The 22,673-nt window shown below is 47.3% G+C and overlaps 1 protein-coding gene across 4 annotated transcripts in view; it reads left to right on the plus strand.

Moving 5' to 3' along the window:
• The window catches only part of ME3 (malic enzyme 3), a 179,430-nt gene that overhangs the window by 112,723 nt on the left and 44,034 nt on the right, over nt 1-22,673 (plus strand). For all 4 annotated transcript variants that reach the window (XM_090030613.1, XM_090030616.1, XM_090030615.1 and 1 more), the window contains exons 5-6: nt 1,581-1,742; nt 4,113-4,216. In XM_090030613.1, the coding sequence (XP_089886739.1) occupies nt 1,581-1,742; nt 4,113-4,216 (266 nt within the window). The remainder of the gene's footprint in view (nt 1-1,580; nt 1,743-4,112; nt 4,217-22,673) is intronic.

The raw sequence follows: 22,673 nt of genomic DNA on the forward strand, positions 1-22,673 counted from the left end.
GTCCGAAATCAACTTTGCTGGGACAGCCACATCATCCAGATGTCTGACTCCAGACTCCTGAAGCAAGTCTTATTCTCTTAGCTCAGTCAAGGCATACACTCAAGAGGAAGCGCTTCAGGGATGTTCTCAAAGCCAACTTGAAAAAATGCAACATCGACATCAACTCCTGGGGGGACTATTGCCCAGGACTTCCCCAAATAGAGGAAGAGTCTGCTGCAAGAACCTCAGTTCTCTGAAACTTCACGATGACAACACAGGAGATGGAAAAGTGGGAGCGGCAGAAACAGCATGTCGTGAACCAAACCAAAATAACCAGAGCCCCCCATACCTTGCAGAAACACCTGCCCAAGTAGCAGTAGAACGTGTCAGTCCTGGATTGGCCTTGTCAGCCGTCTTTGGACCCACAGATCAGGGCATTCTGCAAGACAGTCATCCTTGACGGAGAGGGATTGCTGCTGATGACCTACTGTGGTGTCACTTACGTTTATGGCACTATGAAAATAGAGATACTGGGTTGTAGAGCCTGCAGCGTGTCAGTTTTGTAGTGTCACATTAGTTTTATCAGTCAGAGCCACCATTTTCTGTGGTGTTCATGTTTCTTTGCTGGAGCTACCCAAAGCTCTCTGGATCTATACAGTAGGAATTGTTTATTTCAGAGGCCCTGCTTGTCTGTACTCTTTCTCTTTCCCAGTCGTTTTCTGTGTCCCTTCCCTCCTTTTTGCTTCTGGTTTTCTTGCTCTTGGATTTGGCTTTTCTTTTTTTCCTCTTGAATTATTCACTCTCACTCCTTCCATGTCTGTGCATCACAGTTACCCTCTGGCAGGATGTTCGCACCAGCACACACACATGCACACACATGTCCCAGCATAAGAAATTCCCTTTGAGATGATGTGCAAGGACATCAGTGCCAGAGACTTAAAACATAAGGCCAGTTCAGCTCACCACCATGCCCTAAATCCATGGATATGTCTGCCTTACAGCGTGGAGGTGTCTGTCTTCTTCCTGCTTGTCAGCCCGTTCCACCCCAGCTCTGATCTTTCTTTCCTTCCCCTTGCCTTTTTGAATGTCTCTGTGTTTTCCTCCCCTTCTCTCTCTTTTTTCAGTCTGTTCTTGCAGAGTCAATGCTGTGCCACTGCCATTTCACTCATCCCTCACCCAACACAAATGATACAAAAAACAATATTACATGTTCTAGTTGGTCTCACGTTGCTCTCTGCCGTGTGCTGCTGGCTTCCTCAGTTGCAGCCAAGGATCGTGGTCTGCTACATCTGTACAGAGCTCTTTCCCTGGAGTGCTGCAGAAAAGAGGACAGCGGGCCCACATCTGTTTCTTGTATCTCTAGTGGCACAGCTGAGGAACTGAGTGTGCCTGTGTGCCTTTGCCTGTGGGAATATGTGGTGGGGGAATTTAAACTTGGGTGGATCAAAATTCCACGATCCCTTTCTATCCCAAATGTTCAGTATGGTAATAATCTCCCACCCCAGGCTGTCACTATAAAATTGCATTGTCAGCCTTCCACTCTCTATAAAAGGGCTAAATAAAGCATTGGGAAAGTTATGCAACTCGTTTGATTTCTTTAGGCTGTTGTGGTGACTGATGGAGAGAGAATTTTGGGCCTAGGAGATCTGGGCAGCTACGGCATGGGAATCCCGGTGGGGAAGCTCGCCTTGTACACGGCCTGCAGTGGCGTTCACCCGCAACAGTGTCTCCCTGTCCTGCTTGATGTTGGCACAGACAATGAGGTAAGCCTGTTGTCTTTGTGGGCACGTATGTGAAGCAAGGTTTATTTAAAGCCCTGAGATCTGGGCTCTAGATCTGGAGTTAGAGCCAAAGACATCACAGATAAGAGCAAGGAAGTTGCCAGCTTGCACTCCTGACTGGGTAGCTGAGAAACTCCAGCTCATGTTAGGAGTTCACATGCGCACTGAATATCCTCATATGCCCCTGATGAAAAGCCTGAGGTGGAGCTTTGCCAGCTGCAGTTGAAGGGTCAGCTCCATCTTTCAACATGATAAGGTGAGTTGAAAGACCTCAGGCGCGCAGACACAGATTTACTTTTCCTGTCATAATTATGAGGAAATGGACACACATCTACGTCTGTATGGAGGCAATTGTATTTCAGCAAATGAAGAATCCTCACTGGGTGGTTTGGGGTTAATTAAGTTCAGTGTTTTGTCTGATTGCACATGATAAGAGGGGAAAAGGAATCCATCTGTTAGCAGTTTTCGCCTTATGATGCTGGCTCAGGAGAGCTGAACTGCAACCCTTTAGCTGTGCCAGAATGGACATCTGTGGGGATGTATTTTTAAAGTGAATACTCTATGGTTATTTGTTGTGGCCAGGCCTTGTCAAATACACAAGAAGCTTTTAAAATGTATTTGTTTCTCATTTGAGCATAAACAATCAAAACACATGATCCTTGGGAGAAACCTCAACGCCTCCAGACATGCATGCCAAAAGACAGAAACCTGAATCAACAGACTGGCTTTGTAGAGATGCGTAATACTCAAGGACCTCATTTGCAGTGTGTTCCCATTGCCTCATTAAAACCAAAACCAAGTATCCTATGCTGGGTACTCAAAAATACAGAAAACCAAATGAGTGGCTGTTACTGAAAAATCAGATCTAAGTCATTTCTCTCAAAGCAGCAACTGGACAGTCAGTCAAATAGACCTGAGGTTAAAACTCAGGAAGTCCTGGCTTGCAGATTTGGCCTCAAACCACTATCATGTTAAAAAAAAACCTATTTTAAAATTATTTGTTTGTGAGTTTTATGCTGAAATTATACATTCCAAATCTCTTCCTTGCCTGTACTTTTCTGAGGACTTTCATATACTTTGGGAGAAATAACTTACGGTTTTCAGAATTTGGATCGCCCAAATGGCTCGTGATAGCCCACAATAGTTGCAGGTGATAGAGTCCTCACAGCCGTGGTAAAGTGCAATAAGCTAACCCAATTTGTGGTGTCAATGCCACACTACTTAGTGTTTGCCTTGAGGGTGTCTGGATGCACTGGACGCACACCTTGCCAGGGTTAGTTGACCCCAGCAGTCTTTCCTGCCCAGAGCAAGGGGGCTGGACCCGACGATCTCATGAGGTCCTTTTTAGCCCTAAACGTCTGTGAATCTGTGAACACAAATGTGTGTTTTTTCCCTGTAAATGTATGTCCTAGAAAAAGAACTGAATCAGAAATAGAGGAAAACCCCTGTCAGATTTCCTGCTAAAGAAAAACAGCTGTAATTCTGTGGCTCCGAAGACAGATTTAGTTTTAGCATACTGGCCAACATTTACATTTTATAAGTCTACAGGACAATCAGGCTCCAATGGGAGCGCCCCCCATAACATGATTCAGTTCCTCAGTGCGACACTGAAAACATCCCTCTGGATGTCCCCCCTGCCTTCTGCTCCCATTTTTCCTGTCATATTTTCCAGAATGCAGTTCCTTTCTCTGCTGAACTGGCACTTTTGGAGGTATCCCTTCCTGTCTGCCTGCGACAGGATGCAGGTCCCACTGTAGACCGCTTTTGGTCTGGTTGGAAAACAACAATCGGAGCGTTCTTCAACCCCAGGAAAGGCTCCGAGATTGGAATTAGAAAATGGCAGCGAAATCAAGTTACTGTTTGGTGAGAGAATAGCCTGCCTACGTTCACATACAGAGCTGGCGTTGAGGCGTTAAATTGTTCAAGCAGGGAGCAAAGGGTTTTGAATCCTTCTTTGAGATTAGCCGCTGATCTCCATGTTGGCTGTCCTGCATCTGAACTGTAAAACACTTTGGCAGGGGAAGAATAGTGGCCTGAGTTTGTTCCTGTTTTGTGGACAGAGGATCCCACATAATGCTAAGAGCACCACATTTTGTGACTGTGTTTCCACAATACAACACTCCGCAGAGCGGGTTTATAGATAGTGAACTCAAGCTTTGTCTTGTTCTGTGTATTGACATGGTCAGAGGAGGGCTTCATGGCACAGAAACTGGACAAGCCCACTACATTTGGTTGTTTTAGGGACAGTGATTAAATGTGACAGGAATGTGACAGCCGTTTTGGGAAGGCCTTGAGGGTCATCTCCGTCCAGCTGCGGAGCTGGCACTGTAAACAGCATGCTTTGTGTTGTAGGCTCTCCTGAATGATCCACTTTACATTGGACTGAAGCACAAGCGGGTACGTGGGAAACAATATGACGACCTGATTGATGAGTTTATGCAAGCAGTTGCTAACAAGTAAGTGAGAATTTGTGTATGTCTCCTCTTAGGTCCTTCCATTTAAAGAAAGAAAACCAAGTTAAGCCTCTCTGGAAGTAAACATTAGCTTAATTGAGAGTTAAGCAAAGAAAATCCACTGAAATGCAATTCTCATGGGTGGTCTGGAAATAACCCTTTGTGTGTGAACACTCCATGTCAAATTTATTTATGATTTTAGAAAACTGAGATGGGGACTTGATTATTTATAATTGTTTCCTGTACATACACCACGCTTAGAGGTGATGACTATATAGTTCCTAGATTGTATCTGGCCTCCAGCATGTATAGAGAAATGTATAGCACATATTCAGAATCTGAGATTTTTATTTTTTTTTAAAGTAAATTTCTACCTTTCGTGGTTGTAGAGAAAACCTTCAAACTGAAAACAGAGTGTGACTACGTGCAGGAATCTGAGAACAGCTTGGAAGTTATCCTGAGAGATGTGAATATACTGCCTAGATTATAGCTCATGTAAGCTTTGAAACGGGTTTGGAATCAAAGCCCCTGGTAAAGGATGTGAAATTGTGGGAGATAGGAGGAGGAAAGGGATTCAGGGAGAAGAAAGGAAAAGATGTGCACACAGAATGGGAAGATGGGACACTGGTTAAAGATAATCCAGTGTTTAGGGTGCTGATTTTGGACTCAGGGTGCTGAGGTTCAATTCCCTGCTCTCCTTCCTGAATTTGGATCTAGATTTGTTTTGTACAGCAGGTCAGTTTTTGCTGTCTTTGGGTTCCCAACCTTAGGATCATCGCCATTTGGTAGATTTGTGATCAGTGATGACCACTGCCCCTTTCTCAAGGCTACCTGGGAGGAGGAGGCAGATCCAAGAACTTTTTTTTCCCATTGCAACTTGGGGTCACAACACAGAAAAAATCTATGAGCTGCTATTCACTGCCTCTATGGACATGCTTGGCGGTACATATGTTTGCCCCTCCTGGAAAGAGGACCATACATTAAAATCTCCATGATTTGCTGAAGGAGAAAGGAAAGTTATTTTGAAAAAAAATTGGAAAAGGCCTAACTTCTCAAGGGGCATTTTCCACCTCTGCTCAGCAGAGACAACATTAATCAGAAACCAGAGTGCTGCAGCATGTTCTCCTGCATGCCTGATTTATGAGCTGCTCCATGCTGGCTTGTCCTTTGTATTTGAAGGAGCCACGTTGATTATTGAGAATAAATTGCATCCCACCCTCTTCTGTTTGTCTCCAGCAGACTGTTTCTGGGTGTCTGCCTCCCAAGCACTAGGGTTAAGTCTCCCATTAGGTTGTTCTTCAGGGTGCTAGTAGCAATGCCTGCCACTTGTACTAAAAGAGTTTTACAAATAGTCTTTCCCATGGCCCAGTAAAGGGTAAAGAATTGAAGAGGGGATAAACAGTAAGAGTTCAGGACTGTTCATTTACAGTTGCTGAAGCAAATTATGAAATAGATTGAGTGTTTTATGGACTATGATAGTACAACAACACATTTATGTTACTAGCTCAGGGTCTAGCAGAGGTGGGTACTCAGATCAAGGAGTCAAGAGACAAGCGGTGAAATTCTGGCCGTGTTGAAGTCAATGAAAGTTTTACCCAGATTTCACACCACTGTGTGCCCATAGGCACTTCACCTGCGCTATTGTTGCAGTTTCCCCATGTATGACATGGGGATAATAATTGCTACCCAGCTTTATAAGTCTTAGACTAGCAGATATAAAATGCAGTACATAATATTATAACATGATCATTGATAAGTGTGTCAGGTCTATTTAGTGAAGATGTACAAAGTGGGGAAAAACTGGAGCTTATGCTCTTTTTTTGTTGTTTCCCTGTTATGGATAAAGAAGCTTGGCTAAAATAGTTGGGTCTTTACCATTTATTTTTTTATAGTAGAAATTTCCATCCTGCCTAATGGGGAAGATTGGTGACTAGAGAACTAGTGACGCACAGCTGTGAAATCGCAAGGGAGTAAAAGTAATTGTAAGATGAACGGGGTGTTAGGCTGTCCTTCCTATTTTAATTACAACTTCCAGTGAGCATTGTTGAGAGAGGATGTTCCCTAAATTCTTGTCTTCTTACCTGGCAGTGAGATCAGAGGGTAGCTCAGGAACTGTTTCTTTGGATATAGAGGAGAGTATGGTACAAAAACCTTGATAATGGACCCACCCATCATAAATCTGGCTCTGGGATTTGCATTCATGATGTTGAATGCAACATTTGCTGAATAGGCAGGATACAAATTCAGCTGCCGCTGTCACATGTACTTCAAGAACAGAACAAAAAAGACAGGCAAATCCCCACTCCTTGGCTGCCACTTCTCCCACCAAAACATGCCCCCAGACTATGCCTCTTCTGTGCTAGCAGTTGGGGGAAAGATTAGCTATTGTTTTCCTATGGCAAGGCTGAATAGGCTAATCCCAGAAAAAGGGAAGAAGGGACTGTTTCCTCAGGGAACAGGCAGCTCCCAGCTCGTGGGGAGTGACATTGTAAAGCAGTGCCTTCCAGTGATTTAAGAAACATACTAGGAGCCAAGAGTCCTGTGCTGCATTCCTGGCTCTGCCTTTGCCTTTGTTATCTAGGATAAATTAGATGAATAAGCCCAGACTCAGAAAATCTCCTCCACACAGTACAGAGATGCTTACCTTGCAGTGGGCTGCAGGGGGGAAATCTACTCTTCTGAGATGGCTGGGTGAAAGTGTATTGAACTGAATTCTTATCACCGCTGTTAAGATCATTTTAATAGTTTCTGATATTTTTAGTGCACATCTTATGACGTAGTCAAAAGTGGCAGCCCTGTACTGACCTGTGCTCTTAGGATCATAGGAAAGTATGGCTAGAAAGGGTCACTTGAGGTCATCTAGTCCAGCCCCTTGCTCAAGTCAACAATACCCTTAACTAAAGCACCCCAACCAAGTGACTTGCTCTTGAAAATTTCCAGGGATGGAGATTTCACAATTTATCTAGGTAGCCTGTCCCAGTGCTTGACCACTCTCAGAAAGTTCCTCTTAATCTCCAGCCTCCACCCTCAATTTCCTCTGCTGTAGTTTGAGGCCATCACTCCTAGTCCTGTCCCTTATAACCACAGAGAAAAATCCAGCTCTGTCCTCTTTATAATCTTCCAAAACTGGATGCAGTGAGCCCTGATCAGTGCTGAAGAGATTGTAAGAATTACTTTCCTTGATTTGCAAGAGATTCTCCTGTTAATATAACCCAGTTTTTGCAACAACATCACACTGCTGGCTTAAATTTAGCTTCTGATCTACTGTAACACTTATTGTCAGATTCAAATCTGACAGATGTATTTGGTTTTGAATTTCCACCTAAACAGTCGGATGCAAACCTAATATGAACTCTGCCAGGTCATAAAATGCAGCAGAAAATGGCTGCCTATTAAGAAATGGCATGAGAGTGTGTGGCAGGGCACTGTGTGTGCCTGCCACATTAAGGCCCTGGAGCTGGCAGCTGCAGGGTGCCTAATGAGGGCAGCCATTTTGGGTTCAGGGCTGCCCATATAAACAAGGCAGTTTGGCTGCTGGAGGTCAGGTAACAACACTGCCTGGTCAGAGGGCTGCTGAATTTCATCTGGAGATAAGGGAAGAGCTGTAGGGGATGGTCAGGAGGCTTCTAGTCCTGGGCATGACCTAAAACTGCAACCTGCTGGGAGTGGGTGGCCTGGTGAGGCTCTCAGTGGCACGGGAGCCCCTAGGAAATGCCAGGCCAGTTACCACCCTGGTGAAAGGCGGGTTGGTGTGCCTTAACCCCTAGCCCCCACCACGGGTGGGTTACCCCTTTATGTGTAGGGCCCAAGGGAGGTGGAGCCCTGGAGGGAGTGAGGTGCTAGAGACTCCAGCTGATTGAGAGAGTACCCTCAACTGGCCCATGCTGGGGCCAGGATCAGACTGATCAAAAGGGCCAGGGCCCCACCGTGAGGGATGGCCGAGGGCCAGGGGTTCCAACTGGCCTGGAGGTAGGCCAGGGCTGGTAGCCAAAGGTCCCAGGGGGACCACACCTGAGAGGGGAAAATGGCTTCAGGGAGCTACGTAACCTGTATGAAGGAGGATGAGGCCGCCTGAAGAGAGGACTCTAGGTTGGAGTTCAATCAGAAGGATTCTGGGGCCCAGTGTGGGGCCGGTGATAATGCAAACACCTAGATGCCGTCAGTGAGGCTTGTGCTGTGGTGTAAGGGAGGAATGGAGCCTCAGATAGTGCCCCTGGCATCAGAGCAGAAAATGGGCAGCCTCCTGCTTAATTGCATCTATCAATTAATTAATTAAGATCAAGGCATGGCGGGCGAGAAAGCAGGCTGTTAGGCCAAGAACAGGTGGGCGGGCCACATGGAGATCAGCCCTGAGCAGGCCTTCTGTTACAGGGTGCCTTCTTATTGTATTGAACCTTTACTTGTGAAAGGGTGTGATTTCCCTGAACTCTGGAAGGTCTGCTCTAAATTTAGTCATAGGATGATCCTGGGGAGAGCGGTGGTCCCAGGATAAATCCAAAATTTGTATTTTTGTATATTGTGGGTGTATATGTTGGAACTCTTTTTTTTCTTTACCTGTGGTTTTTTTTGTTTCCTAACGCTAAAAATTTTGCAAGAACAGTTTCAAGATTTCACAGAATGGAAGCTGGTTGATTGGGTATATGGCTCATCTGGCTTACAAAGATGCTTTTTAATTCATATAACAATCATTGGTCAGTTCTTTTGCAGAAGCATCTGTCCTATCAAGTAATGGCTGGCTAAGGAGACACACTTCATAAAATGGAATGCATCCAAGTGCAGGAAAGCAAATGGAGAAAAGATTTATTGTTCTAATATAGTAATAATATCAAGCAGATGCTGTTCCAGCTGCCTACATTCAGAGGCAAAGCCTTGAGGGTTCACAGTAGTGACAGAGTAATGGAACAGTGGGTTCACCAGTAGCACCAGAGTTAACACAGATATATTTTGAAATAAAATGAGACACAGGCATTTTGTAAATGCATCATTAATGAAAGTCCTTTCCCAAACATCTGGATGAAATATTTGCGGATTTCCAGTGTTTGAACCTCCATTCATCGCCATCTCACCTAAAATGCCTGAAATATTTTCCTAATGCAAACTTCACAATTCTTGCTTTTGAATCTCTTATAACCTCCAGTGGGAGCAAACCACCTGAAAAATATGCCCTCCTGAGGCCAAAGTATTGACTTGTGGATTAAGTAGCCTCACAAAATGCTAATTGCCGAGTTCCCGTAAAGTGTTTTGTTGTAGGGACCTAAACGATTTGTATTTTTGCTGTCCTCAGTCAGTAGCTTCTGCTTCTGGGCTGGAGAATATTCAAGGCTGGAGCATCCAGGGATTCCCATCAGAAAGAGTATCCCATTATATATGAGAGGCCCATGCATTGGAGAAATTTGCATGTGCGATTCAGAGATCCTAATGTGCCAAGATTTATTCCTTTCCACTGCAGAGATTTAAAGCCAGGCTCATTTTGTTGAGTCTCACTCTGCAGTAATAATGAGCTGGATCTGCAAGGCCCCTTTCAAAAGAAAATAAGCAAGACCCAGGATTTACCAATGGTATTTTAAAAAGGCTGTCAATGGAGGGTTTTTCCCTCCTCTACTGAATTCCATCCCTCTTATTTCTTTTCTTCCTCCCATCCCCTTCTTTACCAGTCTCATTGTACAGTATTAGTGTTGCTCTGTGGTTCCAAATGGTTAGGAGTGTTGATGGATGGGCCATCCCAAAGTACTAGCCTCCCTTTTGAAAGTGAGCTCATTCGCTTGCTGACAGATGCTGAGCAAGCAAAGTAAGGCTTGGAGAGAGGCACTTCCACACTCCAGTAAACTGTCACTGAAGCCTCATTAAGCTGTCATACATTTTCTCCCGTTTCCTTTCCCATCACTGCTTATTACCCAGATAATTGCGAAAACAGAAGTTTTCTCTTTTATCCGCCTGTCCCACTTGACAATGTACAGGACACAATCATAGATCAACTGCCGGAGCTATTTGAATAGGAAGACAAGAGGGAAAGTCTCTCTCTATAGGTGGCTGAGTCTCTTGTTTGTGTTGAACCAAATTTCTTTTCACCTGATCTCTTCCCAGTATTTTATGCACATACAGACCAGCTACAGGAAAGGTCCCATGAGTTTCTTATGTTTCAGCAACTCTTTAATGTAGTACGCTGCAAATTCAGTGACAGATTTTATGAGGCTAAATACTAAAATAATTTTATGGGACAAAAACCTCTATATGTATTAAGATGTTGAATATAAGTCAGTTAACTGAACCCAAAGAGATAAATTCAAGCCTATAAGTGACAGTAGCACTCACAAAACTCCTCTCTAGCCCTATAAGCACCTAAGGTCCCTGAGTGCCTACATTTTTGCTGCAAGGCAACCTCTTACAGTCAGACCGTGCTGAGCAACTCAGTGCCTACCTCACATTTAAACCCTGTTGGGATTCTTAAAGTAGGCCAAAGTACTCTGTCCTCTGCATTTTTCCTGGCAGCTCCCTGGCTCAGCGCGCTGACTTTGGTGCATCTCAGTCCTCAGAATGAGAGACAAGGATTTTTTGTAATATTTTTTATTGGGCCAATCGTATAGCTAGGAGAGCTGTTGGACAACTTTTCTGATACGTAGTGCTCTTCCTCAGGTCCAGTTGCAACAATACTCCGACCCTACCTTGTCCAGCACCTAACTCTCCCTGTGCAGAGGGACCAAATTCGAAGTTGTGAATTCCTGTAGGTAGCAGAGCATCAAAAAGCAGTGGGTCTCAGTGATGAAGGCTGCAACACCACTGGCTCATTTATGAATCTTGCCTAAATGATCAAAATGAAGTTCAGTCAAACCTATAAGTAGATCCTGGTTTCTGCAACCAGCCCTTTCTTTAGGTTGGCAGTAAAATCCTACACCCAGGGGCTAGGGACAGCCAGTCAAAACACCCGAGGCTGAATTGATTCAATCTTTGCAGGTTTCTGTAAACTGCTTCAATTGAACTGATAAGAAAGTGAACTCGCATTCGCTTTGCAAAAGTGAAAGGGAGTCAGACCCCTGCAGTGGCCCATACCAGGCGCAAGGGGGCACTAGACCTCACCTCCCAGCCTGGCGGCCAGTGGGGAGATGGGTGATTTCCCCAGCCAGCCCCCTCTTTAGCCTCCAGTCGGCTGAGAAAGGGGCGTGGGGGAATCCCCTCCACCAGACCTCCAGCCAGGGTCTCCCGAACACTGGGGAAGGGGGAGGAGGGAAGCTCCCAGTGGGGTGTTTCTCCTCTCTCCCTGTGCCCAGAGCTAGCCCTGCTAGCCATGCCCCCTCCTCAGTCTGGGCAGGCTGATAAGTGCACTTGGGGGAAAGACTGCCCCTCCCACCTGACCCCAGCCAGGGTATCCCCTGGTAAGGTGGGGGGGAAGCCCACAGCAAGGCACCTCTTCTCCCCATGCCCAGAGCTGATCCCCCTAGCCAGGCCCCCTCCTCAGTCTGGGCTGAGCTGAACTGAGCAGGGGGTGTGTGGGGAAACCCTCCCATCCACCCGGCACTGGACCCCCAGCTGGGGTCTCCTCAGTGTTGGGGAAGGGGGCAGTTCTCCTCCCCTCCCCCCACACCTGGAGCTAGGAGCTAGGCTGATCACCTTGCCATGCCCCTTCCTTGGCCAGCTGAGGAGGGAGTGAGGGGGAAATGCCCCACCCCCTGGCTTTGGACCCCCAGCCAGGCTGTGCCCAGCACAGGGGGTGGGAAACCCATAACTGGGGCTGTTTTGCCCCTACTCCCTCCTCAGCTGGCCCTCTGGCAGGGGAGGAGGTGTGACCGGCTGATCACCCTGGCTTCTAGCTCAGGTGGGACTGTGGGTTTTCCCTGCAGGTGGGAGCTGGGCTGATCACCCGGTGACATTTCTTCCCTGGCCGGTAGGCTGGCTGAGAAGGCAGTGGAGAGGAAAAATGCCATCCTCCTCCCCCTCCCTCTCCCACCCCCATTCGAGGCCCCTGCTGCCATCCAAGGACCGGCTAAGTGAGGCACCACTGCTCCACTGAAGCCAGCTCAGGGGATCAAAGCATCAGCTGCTTGGTGATGCTTTGATCAGAGCTGCATCCTGAGGCCTCGTCCCTGCCTGGGAGCCAGGCCCTGACACCCCCACCAGCTGAGGCAGGAGTGGGAGGAGAGAGAAATGCTGGGAGCTGGGTTGATTCCTGTGCTGAGAAGGGGGTGAGGTGGGAAAATTCACCCTGCTCCTGGCTGCTGGGGAAGGAAGAGTGCCTGCTAGTAGCTGGAGACAGGGGCAGCCCTACTTCGCTGGAGCAGAGAGCACAGCCGAGGGCTACAGAGCATGCTGGGATGTTGAGGGACTCTGACTTAAACCAGGAAGGGGTCTGGGACAGAAGTTCCATAAACCAGTTTGTCCCAAATCAGTTAAGTCTGATACTACATTCAACCAGGTTTATCTTAAGCCAGTTTTGGCCATTTTGAAACTGCTTTATGTGCACCAAACTGATGTTCTGTTACAGGTTTAAACCCATTTCTGATCACTTATGTCCCAGAACTAGAATGAAAAAGCTTTCCATGTGTGCAGAGCTCATAAATGTAGAATATGCTTCTGCAGCCTGTCCCTAAGAACAGGAAAAGACATAACAGCCCTGAAACATGTGTGTCATCTTTCCAGCAACTTCTTTGAGTCATGCTTGTAATGAGGAGAAATAACAGAATTTGTCTCATAACAACAGTGATCTGCTTCTGAGAAGGACATATATAATGTCAAATAGCAGCATTTTGGCTTTATTAGTTCAACTGTGTTACTGAGTAAGGACTGAAGTCTTTACATCACTCCTGGGGCATCCCTGTGCTTCATAACCAAGGATCCTGGTTTCCTGTGTTCAAAAATCCCAAATTCTCTCATTAAAAGAAAAAGAATCCCAACTTCTCTAATTAAAAAACCCAAATTCCACATTTTTCCATTATTAAAATGAAATACCACTATATATATGTAGGTATCAGTTGGACACAACGTTTTATTGATATATTTACAGTTGTAAAGCAGTTTGGAAGCTTACCACTAGGGCTGTGCGAAGCTTTGGGTGGTGATTCACTTAGGAGGAGATTCAGCCCGATTCAGTGGCAGAATGTCTGAATCGAATCTGGGAACCAATTAAAAGAGAACCTGACGGTGTTTAATACTGAAAAATGCAAGGTTCTCCGCCTTGGGAAGAAAAACCTGCAGCATGCTTATAGGCTCGGCAGTGCTAGGCTGGCTAGCACTATGGAAGAAAGAGACTTGGGGGTCATCATTGACCACAAGATGAACATAAGCCTACAATGCGATGCTGCGGCTAGTAAAGCAACCACAATGCTGGCTTGCATCCATGGATGTTTCTCAAGCAAATCCTGGGACGTCATTCTCCCCTTGTACTTGGCCTTGGTGAGGCCGCAGCTGGAGTACTGCGTCCAGTTTTGGGCTCCACAATTCAAAAAGGATGTGGAGAAGCTTGAGAGAGTCCAGAGAAGAGCCGCGTGCATGATCAGAGGTGCAACAGACCTGATGACGACAGGCTGAGAGCCATGGGGCTCTTTAGCCTGGAAAAGCGCAGGCTCAGGGGTGATCTGATGGCCACCTATAAGTTTATCAGGGGTGACCACCAGGATCTGGGGGAACATTTGTTCACCAGAGTGCCCCAAGGGATGACGAGGTCGAACGGTCACAAACTGCTGCAAGACCGTTTCAGGCTGGACATAAGGAAGAATTTCTTTACTGTCCGAGCCCCCAAGGTCTGGAACAGCCTGCCATTGGAGGTGGTTCAAGCAACTACATTGAACACCTTCAAGAGCAAATTGGATGCTTATCTTGCTGGGATCCTATGACCCCAGCTGACTTCCTGCCCTTTGGGTGGGTGGCTGGACTCAATGATCTTCCGAGGTCCCTTCCAGTCCTAATGTCTATGAAACCTATGAAAAGGTCCAAATCGATTCAGAGCTCTCCGAATCTTTGGAAAAGATTCAAAGAGCTTTGAAGATTCTGGCAGTCCCTGAGCTGCAAGGAACTGCAGCTGACTCTGAACTGGTAAGTACTAGAGGTGGGGGCGGGGACCATGGGGGAACCCCTGCCAGCCCCCCCAACGCCCTTGCTCCCCCAGCCCCCCATCCACTCCCCCCAGCTCCCAGTACTTTAAAAAAGAGCCCCGGTGCTCACCAGGTGCTGCCGGGCGGGGGGCGATCCCCACTGCCCCATGCTGCATGGGGGGGCTCTGCATGAGCCCCCTGACCCCCCCTTTGCTCCCCCAGCACTCCTACGGGTGCCCCACCCAGGCTAGATCTGGCCCTTTAAGAAAAAAAAAAAGCAGAGAAAAGCCCCAGGACTCACGGCTCATGGTGCAGCCTCAGGGCTTCAGGAGCTCGTGGGGAGCCCCACACATGGAGGGGGGCCGTAGAGGGCAGCAGGGATCGCCTCTTGCCCGGCAGCACCCAGCGAGCTGGAGCTTTTTTTTTCACAAGTACTGGTTGCTGTGGCAGACAGGGCAGCCATTGCCATGCTGGGAGACGGGTGTGGGATAGACCTGGCCTGGCTGATTCAGAAATTTACGCTGCTGCCGAATCTCTGAATCAGATTCGGCTGAATCACATTGGGACTGTGATTCGAATCACCAAATCAAATCACTGCCCCCCCCCAATCGGCCAAATCTGAATTGGCCAAAACCAAAAAAATCTTTCAGTGTAGCCTTTCTGGCTTATACGCTTACAGCCAGACCTGATTTATTGCAGCCAGCGTAAGGATTTTGCAGAGTACAATGCACAGCCCCTCCGGGTTCAGTATATAGACCAGAAACACCTACTGTTGGGTACTTGTCATTAAAGTTGCCTCCATGACTAATAATGAAATGAGACTGTGTTTAAAATTATAAACCTTTACTAGAACAATAATTGAATAACTGGTGATAAATGAAAATTTTACAAGGAAAATATTGAGGATCAGAGTAGGACAATTATATTGTTCCTCTGTGGGGAGTACACAGTAAACTGGTGATGCAGTCCTTAAGAAATCCTAGTATGCTGGGTCCGTGGAAGAGAAAAAGGACAAGCAGTTGCTCCTGGACCTTTCCACTCTGGTTTCAGTTCTTGGCTCTTTGTGAAAACGAAGGGTGAACAGAGAAGCTACCTGCTGTGGTCACTCCCTGGCAGAAAGCTGCTGTCCTCGTCACAGAGGCTTCAGGTAAAACTGAACTCTGTGGCTCACAGCTGCCAGGTGCTTATAGATGCTGGTTGCTAGGAAGTATTTCCTTCGCTGGACACATGTTGTACACCCAAAGTGGCTGCCACCTATTAGCATTTCCCCACTCAGCATGTTCAAGGGAGTTTTCCTAAGATGGATGCAGTATCTGCCTATCACTTCACTAGGTGTGCGCAGGTTGCATTCATAGGAGTCCCCCCCTGCAATTAGGAAAGATTGGGTGGGGAAGCACTGGGGAGAGTTTACACAGGCTCTAGATAAGTATAAATGACACAACTGTCATTTCCATCTGTGCTCCATAGGTGATGTGTCTGGAGGAAGGGCAAATGGACTGGCTGTCCTTGCTGTTGTCTGTCTTTGCTGTTGGCCAGCTCTTGTTCGTATCCAAACCTCCAGCTAACAGTTAAATCCGCAAGCCATTCTGGCTATACCCTCTTCCCAGGAAACACTATACAGTGCACAGGCCCTTTCGGACCTCCATGGGAAGGAAGAACAAGGCCTTGTGCATAGTGAAGTAAACCTTCCCTGGTTCCTTGTAGACTTTCTACCTATGAGCCTGATAGCGGGCATTGGGATGGACCTAGCCTGACTCTCACCCTTCACCAGAAATGTCCTGGAACAGACTGAGACCAAGTGCAGATAGCAGCTCCTGCTATTCTTCTGATGGATACAAACAGGAAACCAAGTTTGTGCTGCAGTTTCCAGGCTCTTCTGTAGCAGGGCTGGGCCCTAAAATTTCTGTCCAGTGAGCTGCATCCAGGAGTATGTGTGGACATGGTAAACGTGGTCATGTGTAGTCCAGACTGTTGTATTCCTGTTTCAACAAGGCAAATAGACAAGTAAGAACAAATGTGTCTGCTCTGCCTACGTGTCGCCTCTCACTGCTATCAGTGCTGTATAAACAGTGATAGAATTAGTGTTTATGAATCACTCTACAAACGCAGAAGTCTGTGCTATATGTGTGTGGGTTTTCTGGGACAATAAAAGCTCAATAACAGCAATCTCTAATTTAGCAAACCAAGGCTCTTTTCTGTGTATTCAGTTATTATAGGGAAGCCTTGAAAGCCTCTTAGGATAGTCATATTCCATAGAATGAAATGAGTGTTTTTCTTCAAGCCTTATGTCTGAAAATGAAATGGAAAAAGCAAATATTCCATTCTTCCCTGACAGGCAACAGCATGATCCGCCTTTCCAGATGGCAAAACTATCTCCCTATGCCCCTATGCCCTCTTTGGAAACCCAGAGTTTCCCTGCCTTGTCCAGAAGCACATGCAACCAGACAATTTATGTGACAAATTTGGCACCCTGGGCAAAACCATGCCAGAGGGTGAGGGCAGGGAGAGGTGGTCAGTCTTACCTGCCCCAGGGCCTCCCATCTGCTGCTGCTGTTTTGCTATCTGCCCACCCACAGCTACTACAGCAGGAGCCACTGAAGCTGGTCCACATCTGGGTTCTGCTGCTGTGCAGCAAAGACTCCTGTGTGTGCTGTCCCCTCTCAGTTGGTACCCAGAGATAGTGCCCCATTTGCCTTAGTTATGCCACTGAATGCAACCATGGGAATGATGGAAGAGTGAAGCTGTTCAGCCAAGATCAGGATATGACTGAACAGCCTGCACCCTGGCTCAGCCATATCCTATGTGTGTGGCCTACCTAAACTACAACTCAAAGGGCTGTTCTCCCAGGGAGATGTGGGGAGGCAATAGATCCAACAACAGGAAGGTTTAACCTAAACCCTGAATCTTTGTAAAGTAATGTGCTTACTCTCCACTCTACCTGCCCCCCCCAAGCTGTTTCTTCACTGGGTTCTGGTTCTCCTGACACTTGCTCTTCTGGGACTTCTGGCCACCACATTGTTTCCAGTTTGGATCAGAACTTATGTTCCCTGACTGAATTCCTGCGTCTGATGAGGGTAGACTTCTTGTTTGCTTCAGCTGTACTCCCATGGGCTTATTTCTCAAGGGGCTTAGGAAGTGAATTGCTTTTTTATCCTTTAGAACATCCCACCCGGGCCCAGAGTTACTGTACCTGCTGCATCTTCTCTCATTACTTCAGGAGAACCTGGCAGGACCACATAAGATAGTCAGGGGCATGCAGACATCTCCTTTTCATATACAATGAAAATGCAGACCCTCAGGCTACAGCCTTTGGTGTCTACAGTGAACTCTGTTGACCTGCAAAATCTCATACGCACCTGAGGGGGAAACAATCCCTTTTCTTATGTAATCAAAGGCCCCACTTGCAAAAGTACATGCAGCTCAAGAATTGTTGACATCATTACCCATCGCTTGCAAGACATGGATTAGTCAGATACCTACAGCGGTGCTTCCATTATGAAACTAACATGTATAATCTTAGTTATGGTAGGCAGTATAAAGACTTGTAGTGGTGTATGCAGTATAAAGATTATAGAATCATAGAAAATTTGAGTTGGAAGGGACCTCAGGAGGTCATCTAGTCCAACCCCCTGCCTAAAGCAGGACCAGCCCCAACTACATCATCCCAGGCAGTCCTTAAAAACCTCCAGGGATGGAGATTCCACCGCCCCTCTAAGTAGCACGTTCCAGTGCTTCACTGCCCTCCTAGTGAAATTTTTTTTCCTAATATCCAACCTAAACTTCCTTTGCTGCAACTTGCAACCATTGCTGCTTGTTTTGTCATCTGTCACCACTGAGAACAGTCCAGCTCCATCCTCTTTGGAACCACCCTACCAGTAGTTTCAGGCTGCTATCAAATCTCCTCTCAGTCTTCTGCAAGCTAAATAAACCCTCAACCTCTCCTCATAAGTCACGTGCTCCAGCCTCCTAACAATTTTTGTTGCCCTCCACTGGACTCTTTCCAACTTGTCCTCATCCTTTTTGTAGTGGGGGGGCCCAAAACTGGACACAGTTCTCCAGATGTGGCGTCACCAATACTGAATAGAGGGAAGAATCACTTCCCTCATTGTGCTGGCAATGCCTCTACTAATGCAGCCCAGCATGCTGTTAGCATTCTTGGCAAAAAGTGCACACTGGTGACTCATATCCAGTCTATTGTCCACTGTAACCTCCAGGTCCTTTTCTGCTTAGCCAGTTGGCCCCCAGTCTGTAGCAGTGCACAGTAGTCTTCCATCCTAAGTGCAGGACTTTGTACTTGTCCTTGTTGAACCTCATGAGATCTGTTTTGGTCCAGTCCTCCAATTTGTCTTGGTCACTCTGAATCCTAGCCCTACCCTCCAGCATATCTACTGCTCCCCCCAGCTTGGTGTCATCCACGAACTTGCTGAGGGTGCACTCCATGCCATCTTCCAGATCGTTAATGAAGATATTGAACAAAGCCAGCCCTAGGACTGACCCCTGGGGCACTCCACTTGATACCAGTTGCCAACTAGACCTTGAGCCTTTGTTCAGTACCTATTGAGCTCAAAGATGCAGCTGGCTTTCTACCCACCTCGCAGTCCATTACTCTAACCCATACTTCCTTGGATAGTTCCAGTGACTGAGGTGAGGCCGACTGGTCTGTAGTTCCCTGGATCCTCCTTCTTCCTTTTATTAAGGATCCTCCTTCTTCCCTTTTTTAAAGATGGGTACTATATTTTCTCTTTTCCAATCATCTGGGACCTCCCCAAATCACCACAAGTTTTCAAAGATAATGGCCAGCAGCTCTGCAATCACATCGCCAACTCCCTCAGCACCCTCAGATGAATTGCATCCGGCCACATGGACTTGTACACATCCAGCTCTTCTAAGTAGTTCCTAACCTGTTTTTTCACCACTGAGGGCTGCTGACCTCCTCCCCAAACTGTGCTGCCCGGTGCAGTAGTCTGGTTGCTGACCTTGCCTGTGAAGACTGAGGTGAAAAAGGCATTGAGCACTTTAGCCTTTTCCTTATCACCTGTCACTAGGTTGCCTCCCCCATTCAGTAAGGGACCCACACTTTCCCTGACCTTCCTCTTGTTGCTACCATGCTTGTAGAAACCCTTCTTGTTACCCTTCACATCCCTTGCTAGCTGCAACTCCAACTGCTCTTTCGCCTTCTGACTTCGTCTCTGCATGCCCGAGCAATATTCTTATTCTTATACTCCTCCCTAGTCATCTGTCCAAGTTTCCACTTCTGGTAAGCTTCCTTTTTGTGTTTAAGCTCATTGAAGAGTTCTCTGCTAAGCCAAGCTGGTCACCTGCCAGACTTGCTATTCTTCCTGCACATCAGGATGGTTTGTTCCTGTGCCCTCAGTAAGGCTTCTTTAAAATTGTCAAAGGAAAATGATAAAAGATCTCTGCCTTTCTCTGCAGTTTTATTACAGTGTTAAATTCAAAGAAGAATTGGAATCTTCTGTGTATGGGGTTTTTTCCATACGTGGCATTTCAATCTACAGATGAGGAAGTAGTTTATACTTTCTGCCCACAAAGGCCATGTCACCCTTGGTCTGCAAATGCATCACACAGAGCTCAAGGACTCGGCCTTAGAATGATTTGATATATGTTGGACAGATGCTGTCCAGTTCTATATGTATTGCTGTCCATGGAGGCAGACGGTATAGGATGCATTATGAACTTACTACCCACATCGTTCTTATTAGCTTTGTCCAAAGCACCACTGTTGCTTTATGTTGATCATAATAGTCAAAAATACTACAATAAAAGATGAAGCCTGGATCCTTACTGAGAACTGTCTAATTTCCTGAATTGAAATGTTCACATTTTAACTGTAACAGCAGACTTGCACTGTTGGTAACATTTAATCAGGCATGGAGTATCTGAAACTAGGGTCAGATTCTTATTTCCTTCTTCATGCCAAATAGTGAGTTCATTCATAATGCAGTAATTATATCTAGTTAATGTAGAAATTACTTGATGAGGCTCTGCAACCTGTGTTACGCAGGAGGTCAGGCTAAGTTATCACGTGAGTTTTCTTCTGGCCATAAAATCTAGAACTTCTTTTAGTGTTCTGAAACCATGAAGATGGGAGCTGGATAAGTCGCTAGACGGGTGGCTGATAAGCAGGGATCTGGGTTTTCCCTTTTTCATGGAAAAACTGTGGATTTTACCTTTTACCAGAGGCAAATGTGGATTTCTCATTTTACCAGAGAAACCTATGGATTTTGCAGTTTTATGACGAGCTCTCAGCAGGCTGGCAGAGTTCCTGCCTGCAAGGGGCTGGGGGGAGCAGGAGGAGGGCGGTCAGGTAGGAGCGCCCTATGAATGTATATGCACATGGCTGCCAGGCAGCCTTGAGAGCAGCTCCTACAGGTAAGTTCAAGGGGAGGTGAGGATTGAGGCCCATGAACGGTGCATGACCATGGGTCAGCCACCACCCACAGGTGCCCCCAGCAGCGGCAGCCAGGGGCAATCATGGCCCACCCACAGACCGCAGGCAGTGATCACCTGCAGGTGCCTTTTTGCAGGGGATGCACCCCCATGCGCAGGGGGTACATGTGCACTACGTGTAGCCCCTGTTGAGGCCCCCATAGGGAGGGAGACATGGGGGAGGGAGGTGAACAGGGCTGGGGCTGCTGACCAGCCATGCCACGCCTGGGGCTTGGGGCCTGAAGCTGCAATGTGCAGCTGCAGGGCCCTAGCAGGGAGTGGGATGGGGCCACAGGTGGCTTGTCTGGGCAGGGGACAGAGCCGGCTCCCCGCTGCTGCACACGCTCTTGGGAGACAGGGAGGATCCATGCCCCCATGTCTGTGCGCTGGGCAGGGGTGGGGTGGGCTGCCCGCCACAGGCTTGGGAAGGGGTGGGGGGGCTGCATCCTGTCACTGCACACTCTTCCCAAGGGGGAAAGGGGGCCCGTGCCTGCCAGATCTGTGCAGTGGGGAGTGAGGGGCACTAGAAGGACCGGGGGGCTGTGGAGGGGAGTGAGGTGCACCAGCAGGGCCAGGAGGGCTGTGGAGGGGGCTTTCATTTTAATCACAGATTTTGGGGGTTTTATCAGAGAATTTGCAATTTTTTATCAGGGAAAATTAGGTTCCCTGCTAATAAGGGACTTGACATGCATGGCCTGCATTAATCCAAACACTGGAGTCTTACTGCTGGCAAAATTTGCATAAAGCCTCTCACTTAAGTCTCTCGCTGTTGAGCACAAAGTTAGAAACCGCTAAGAATATCATCCCTAGTAGTCCCCCTTTCTGCCATGACTGGGTTTGCTGCTTGAAATTGCTTTAAGCTTCATGCTGTCTCAACATCTCTGAGCTCCTGTGAATTAGTTTTAGTTACTATCTGCAGAGGACTTAACAGTGCACTAGACACGTTGAACAAAACCAGCAACAAGCTCCTGCCCAAAGGGTTTGGTAATTGTGTTACCCTGTGCTGTTTGTTTATAATCTGGGATGCATTGCCCAAGCCAAGTAAAGAGGTATAAAATGATGTTGAAAAATGGTTATGCACTTTCTTCTGCATGTGATTTGTACCTGACACTGGAATTCAGAGAGACACCTTTCCATGTCACACCAGACAACAAAGCTAACATGTTTAATGATTTCTTTGCCTCTGTCTTCCTAAGTAGGGACCAGAACAGCCACCGCCCTGCTGGGCCCCCCTCGGGCCCCGGGGGAGGCACACCTGGGCCAAAGGTTAGCAAGGAACTAGTTAGGGAGCTTCTGGAGGGGCTGGACGTATTCAAGTCAGCTGGCCCAGACGATCTCCACCCTAGATTCCTAAAGGAATTGGCCAAGGTCATTGCAGGATGCCTGGCACGGCTTTATGAGCACTTGTGGTACTCTGGTATGGTGCCAGAGGACTGGAAGAGGGCCAATGTGGTTCCCATCTTCAAAAAGAGGAGGAAGGAGGACCCAGGAAACTATAGGCCAGTTAGTCTTACCTCGATCCTAGGCAAGCTGTTCGAGAAAATTATGCTAGCACACATCCATGAGGGGCCAGCAGGGGACTGCATGCTTCAAGGCAACCAACACAGGTTCATCAGTGGCAGGTCCTGTCAGACCAACCTGGTGGCCTTCTACGATCAGATCACCAGATCATTAGATGTGGGGGTAGCAGTGGACATAGTCTTCCTGGACTTCCGGAAGGCTTTCGACACTGTCTCTCACCCCGTTCTCATTAAGAAACTGGGGGGCTGTGGTGTAGACACCCACACAGTCAATTGGGTCGCCAACTGGCTGGAGGGCTGCACCCAGAGGGTGGTAGTGGATGGGTCCTTCTCAACCTGGAGGGACGTGGGCAGTGGGGTCCCGTAGGGCTCAGTCCTCGGGCCCGCACTGTTCAACATCTTCATCAGCGATTTGGATGAGGGGGTAAAAAGCACCCTGTTCAAATTTGCTGATGACACTAAGATGTGGGG

The sequence above is a fragment of the Crocodylus siamensis genome, chromosome 1 (genome assembly GCF_052110815.1).
Source record: "Crocodylus siamensis isolate JL-2025a chromosome 1, ASM5211081v1, whole genome shotgun sequence".
Lineage (NCBI taxonomy): Eukaryota > Metazoa > Chordata > Crocodylia > Crocodylidae > Crocodylus > Crocodylus siamensis.